This window comes from Lathyrus oleraceus, chromosome 2 (assembly GCF_024323335.1).
Source record: "Lathyrus oleraceus cultivar Zhongwan6 chromosome 2, CAAS_Psat_ZW6_1.0, whole genome shotgun sequence".
NCBI lineage: Eukaryota > Viridiplantae > Streptophyta > Magnoliopsida > Fabales > Fabaceae > Lathyrus > Lathyrus oleraceus.
In genome coordinates this window covers 148632482-148638716 of record NC_066580.1, presented here as the reverse complement: position 1 = coordinate 148638716, position 6235 = coordinate 148632482, and the positions used below count along the sequence as shown (strand labels likewise).

The 6235-nt window shown below is 35.6% G+C and overlaps 2 protein-coding genes across 2 annotated transcripts; one reads left to right on the top strand and one right to left on the bottom strand.

The window, feature by feature from the left end:
- LOC127118597 (L-type lectin-domain containing receptor kinase VIII.1) lies at nucleotides 1–2505 on the top strand. The gene has a single exon (XM_051048816.1). The coding sequence runs from the start codon at nucleotides 172–174 to the stop codon at nucleotides 2188–2190; it is 2019 nt and encodes a 672-aa protein (XP_050904773.1). The 5' UTR covers nucleotides 1–171; the 3' UTR covers nucleotides 2191–2505.
- A 1092-nt stretch (nucleotides 2506–3597) lies between these two features.
- On the bottom strand, nucleotides 3598–4555 carry LOC127118598 (uncharacterized). The gene has a single exon (XM_051048817.1). It carries the CDS (start codon nucleotides 4309–4311, stop codon nucleotides 3886–3888), a length of 426 nt encoding a protein of 141 aa, XP_050904774.1. The 5' UTR covers nucleotides 4312–4555; the 3' UTR covers nucleotides 3598–3885.
- Nucleotides 4556–6235: the final 1680 nt, after the last annotated feature.

The following is a 6235-nucleotide window of genomic DNA, read 5'->3' as shown; positions in this document are numbered from 1 at the left end:
ATAAACTTGAACTTAATCAACACAATTCTATTTCAAATGGTCCTTTAATCCTAGTCCAATTAACTGTATTATTCATTTTAAACCTTCTTCTTATCTACACTCTATTATTAGCAACACTTTTAAACCAGATTCTGAATTATTGAACTTTTTTCCATTATCCTCTCTCAAACAATGGCTTCCATAAGCTATTTCCTCCTCATATTCTCCTTCTTCTTCAATCTAGTTTCTTCATCTAGTGATGTTCCAATCAATGTAACCAAACACTTCTCCTTCAAAGATTTCACTTTCACCAACAACTCAAGATTAGTCCATGATTTAAAGCTTCTAGGAAGTGCAAAATTCTCAAATGAAAAAGGTTCACTTCAAATCCCAAATGAATCACAAGAAACAGGTATAAGACATCAAGCAGGTAGAGGTTTATATTCCTTCCCGATTCGTCTGTTAGATCCAATTACCAAAACTCCGGCTTCTTTTCGAACCACCTTTTCATTTCAGCTTAATAATTCAACTACTAGTGCTTCTGATTTAAGTGATAATGGTGGTGGTAGTGGACTCACCTTCATTATTGTACCTGATGAGTTTACCGTTGGAAGGCCGGGACCTTGGCTCGCTATGCTTAATGATGCCTGCGAGAGCGATTATAAAGCGGTTGCAGTTGAGTTTGATACACGGATGAATCCAGAATTTGGTGATCCGAATGATAATCATGTTGGTATCAATTTAGGTAGCATAGTATCTACTAAAGTCATCAATGTTTCTGATGTTGGTGTTTCACTTAAAGATGGTTTTGTTCACCATGCTTGGATTGATTATGACGGACCTCGAAGGATAATGGACGTTCGTCTTGGACTTCCGAACGATGAAGTTTATCCTAGCAGGCCTATCTTCTCGGAGTTTATGGATCTTTCACCTTTTCTGAACGAGTATATGTTTGTAGGATTCACGGCTTCGACAGGGAACCACACACAAATTCATAATATACTTTCTTGGAACTTTTCTTCGACTAGTCAAGCTTTTCTTCGCTACCCTTCATCTGAAACATGTCAAGGTAAGATCTTGCTGCAGAATACTACAGAAACAACAGAAGCTACCGAGAAGTCTAATAGGAATAAAACTCCGCGAAGCTTTTTGATTTTTGTGGGTTCTGTAGTACTGGCTTTAGCTGTTTTAATTGGTTTTTACTTTATCAGTAAGCATAGAAAAAGTGCTTCTAAATCAAAGACTTCAATAGAGGACGAGATTCATCGGCCAAGACCTCCGAACAAACCGCGCCGATTCAGTTTTTCTGCACTTTCCTCTGCTACTAGATCATTCAGTGAGATAGAGATACTTGGAAGTGATATTAGAGGAGTATACTACAGAGGAAAGCTTGGTACTAATGGAAGCCAAGTAGCTGTGAAAAGATTCTCAGCTCAGTTTCTTAATACACACGGATCGGACAAGAAGCGTTTGTTGAAAGAAATCAAAGTCATTAGCCATGTTCGTCACCCGAATTTACTTCCTATAAGAGGCTGGTGTCAAGACAACAACGAAATCATTGCAGTCTATGATTTTGTCCCCAACGGAAGCCTTGATAAATGGCTGTTCGGAGCAGGAGTTCTTCCGTGGACGCGACGGTTCAAAGTCGTCAAAGACGTAGCCGACGGATTGAATTTCTTGCACAGTAAGCAACTAGCTCACAAGAACATGAAATGCAGCAGTGTGTTTTTGGATGTTAGCTTCAGAGCTGTTTTGGGAGATTTCGGATTTGTTCTAATGGGAGCAGAATCAAAACAGTTTGAATCAATAGTGTGTAATAGTGCCGATGTATTCGAGTTCGGTGTGATTGTGTTGGAAGTGATAGGTGGAAGGCCAAGGGTGGAGGAAGTGGAGGAAGGAAGATCAGAAGAGACGAACTTATTGGATTTCGCATGGAACTTGCATGAAACAAATGAGAAAGTGAAGCTTGTTGATAGACGAATGGGGTCGTTGATCAATTTGGAGCAGGCGATTCGAGTAATGGAAATTGGTTTACTTTGTACATTGAATGAGAACAAAGGAAGACCTTCTATGGAAGAAGTTGTGGAGCTTCTTCATAACATGGAGAAGCCTCTTCCTGAGTTACCAAGAACTAGACCTATCGCTTTGTTTCCTTATAATAGTGCCAACACTGGGCTTTGCAATAATTACTCTTGCACTTTGAAGCTGTGATGATGTTACTGGAAGATGATGATTTATGAATCAATATTGATTTTCCAAATGTAAGTGAATGTTGTAGATTTTGATTGATGTGTGATTGTGAAGATAGGAGACGAATATTGTAACGTGTTATTCTTCTTGGGGGAGTGTAAAGATAGGTTTTGTGAATATGGGCTAGTGCAGGAGAAAGGGTAATTGTGTTTTCATTTTTAGTATGTTTTAGCATTTCTTTGGAAACTTCACAACCCCTATGGAGGATGTGTGATGAGTCTTCTTGTTTTGTTATATTTTATTGGAAAAATGGACCTCGTTTTGATTTGGATCCAAGCTAACCTCTCTTTGAAAACATGGTAGACTATCTCACTGAACAATTATAAAAACAAAAGACAGTAATCTACAAGTTTATAATTAGTTTGTAAATGAAAAATCCAAAAGCTATCCTCTATCTTTACAACATATACTAGTAATTAGGCAGTTATATAGTTATTATTACATTAAACACAATGTTAAGGAAACAGTTATACTCAGTCTCCACAATTGCAAACATACTCTGCTTAACATCCATTCTGCCATGCAAGTTTGCTCAAACTTCATTGATTCTACCAAGATAACTTTGGTTTCCCCATTACATTCTTCTTATCCACGGTTTTCTATGGCTAGGGATTACCATCATAAAGCATGCAATACCAAGCATGAAACAAGGCTGGAATTACACAAACATGACAATTCTTCTTATCCACGGTTTTCTATGGCTAGGGATTACCATCATAAAGCATCCAAACTGTAAGAGACAAAGATTGTCTATAGTTCTTAACTACACACACCAACGCCAGCAAGCTGTAAAAGACAAATGTTCATTGACAAAAACAAGGCATATTGATGGAATCAAGGTACAATCATACCATCAATATCAAATTGAGATTCAAATTGTGATTCGAAAGTCCTATTTTCATTTTCGGAACCGCGAATCAAATATTAATGAGTCATAAGATACATTTACCAATAAAAACAAACAACATACCAAACCTTTGTGATTCGAAAGTCCTATTTTCTGAACTGTGAACCAAATCTTAATGAGTCGTAACCTACATTTACCAATAAAAACCAGCAACATAGCAAACCTATAAGCTAATACATCATCTACTAATCTCAAAAGAATTCAAGATTCAAATGACAAAATAAAGAGGTTTGCCAAGCTTTAATATAACATCGCAAAAGAGCAAAAGAACAATGAACTAAATTGAATCAGGATTATCATAATGAATTGAGGTTCAAGACAAGATCATTCATGTCCGACATAGATACATATACTAAAGCTTGTGTTCATTTTTGTATCAAATTGGGTTTACCATTGACTCACATGTATTGTAAGATATCCATAACAATGCATCAAAGCTTCTATTAAGACCATTCCCAGTATATAGAAACAAATTTATTGCATGAAAAGTGCATGAATTGAATTCAATAACAAATTTGGTAACTTCAGCTCATAAAGATGTATACATCAAGTATAAGAATTGGTCAAATGATCAAATGATCTATTACAATTACAGTATAAACAAAAATACACATCTCCCAAATCCCCTTACAACACCCAAATAATAAAAATTGAGAAAAAGAATTGTCATGTTACCAAAACCCAAACCCAGAAGATTAGACAAACACACAACAACATCCTCATAATTACAGAATCTCCCGGCAGCGAAACTAAAAAAACCCGAACAATACAGAAAACCCTAACACGATGAGCCATACAATGTGAACCAAAAGTAAAGCCTGACCAGGAAAATTCGCGGATCCACCATTCCCTACTTCACAGAAACCCAACTTAGCAACTTTAGCTCCGGCGCACGCGGCTTCGGAGCAACCGCACCAGTATGTAATCCCATCAGCACCGCATACCGGATCCGTACGGAAGCATTTCGCCGGACACGATGTCGGCGTTGTTCCGGAACACATACTTTGTTCTTCGCCGGCGGTGGCCGACGGTAATAGGAGAACGGATGATTCTTCGTGATCATGTTCTGCCGTTGTAAAGATGGGAAAGATGATACAGAAAGCGAAGAAGGTGAGAATGACGGAGGTGAATTTCCCTGATCGGAGATGAAAGATTTGGTCGGAGAATTTCGCCATGAGTCCTTGGGGGATGAGCGAGCTACGGAGGCTCGCCGGGCGAATCGGGGGACTCAATGAAGGGAGATTCGGAAGAGAATGTGGAGGAATTTGAGAGATTTGGGAATTGAAAATGGAATGAACCCTAATTGAGGAAATTGGGGGTTTTGATGAAAATGGGAGAAAAAGAAAGAATCTTCGTTGCCGTTACAAAAGGAAAACGTGTCTTTTCATATTTAGTATGAGAAAATGCATTTACACCTAATTTAGAAAGAAAAAAATTAATTAAAATAAATGTGAAACTTCTCTTTTTTGTATCGAAAAGTTCAACAAAATAAATATACAAACATATTTAATTAAAAAAAAAACAATTATGCTACGCGTTGGAACGTGTGGTGGTTGAAAGTTAGTTGTCCTGTGGAAGAAAAGTACTATGAGGATGCCAACTAGATTATCATTTGATAAATTCATGTAACTATATTATTGGAACAAAATATTCATTTATTTTCCTTAAAAAAAATTGACTACCACATTTAATCTATGGAAAATGTCTTTAAAATCTTAAAATAATTTATTTTTTAAAATTTATGTATTTAATATTAAAAATTAAAATGATTAATTTTTTTTATTTAAAATCTTTAAAGAGTATTCTAGAACATTCGTTAAAAATGATACTTAATATATTGATTACTTTAAATGAGATTTTTTTTTTAAATCAAATTATTTTCATTCCATAAATCTCTATATTTGATTTAGGGTTGTTAACAGAATTTCACTTAAAGTTAGGGGTGTGCAAAATAACCAATAACCATGAACCAAATTCCTATCCAAATTAATCTAAACTTTAAAATCCAACCCAAAATTATATTTTGAAATTGGTGGTCCATTTATCAAATTAAAAAAAAACGGTAACCATTGTTACAAACCGGATCAAATAAACGGTTATCATTTTTCAATAATCATTTCAAATCAACTTAAAACACAAATTTCAGAATCCCTAATTCTCAAAAATCCAAACTTTTTTCATCTTTTTTTCTCTTCATCATTCTTCAAATTCCAAACTCATCAAAACCTGCATCGTATGATTTTTCAGAAGCTGAAACAAAGATTGTCTGGTGTATCTTCTACCAAATCCCTACCCTAACCCTTTCTTCTCAAACCCTTCAACTTGCAACTCAGAATTAGGATTTTAGGATTTCATGGAATCATCTCAATCAAAGCTTTGAAGTAAGTCTCTCGACGACGGCATTGATTCCCCTAAGAGCTACAGTGTGAGTATCATCTTACTTTCCAGCATAGTGCCTTTATTCTTTCTGTGTTATCGTATTGATTTTGGAAATACCAAATTCAATATTATCAATTGTTGAGTGCATATAAGGATGAGTATAATGCAATTGTTGAATGATTTTTTGTTTCTACAGACAGGTGTCTTTTGTGTCATTGCAGACAATCTCATCAAGGAAGAGGTTTACAGTAGCTATATTCAAGTATTCATCTCTATCTTCTATTTGCTTAGCCCAGAATTTGTTATATCATTACTTTGTCACTCATAATTTTTTGCTCCCACTTTACAATCTCTAACATGCCCCAATTCAAAAAAATTGCAGGAACACTTGGCTCCTAGTGGATATCTTAAATTACGTTGTGAACGAAAACTCTAATATAAAGGATTTTTCACTTCAAGCTGTGTATGATTCGTCGTCGCCTCGATAAGAGTTTCCTTTAACTTTCTTACAATCTCTCCTTTAAATTTCATTCAGTATTGTTATTCACTTTTAAAATGGGTTATTTTACTCTAGTTTATGAATTCACTATTGATTGTGATCTTTGGAACTTTATCTTCCCATGTGAGTTTCCAGTTAGGATTAGCAACACTGCCACAATTTCTCCCCAAAATGAGCACTTGAGGTATTGGATGCTGTCTTTGAACATAAAAGTGGTGTTA

Coding starts and splice junctions, on each gene's coding strand:
- LOC127118597 (XM_051048816.1), top strand. CDS start 172: ATGGCTTCCATAAGCTATTTCCTCCTCATATTCTCCTTCTTCTTCAAT.
- LOC127118598 (XM_051048817.1), bottom strand. CDS start 4,311: ATGGCGAAATTCTCCGACCAAATCTTTCATCTCCGATCAGGGAAATTC.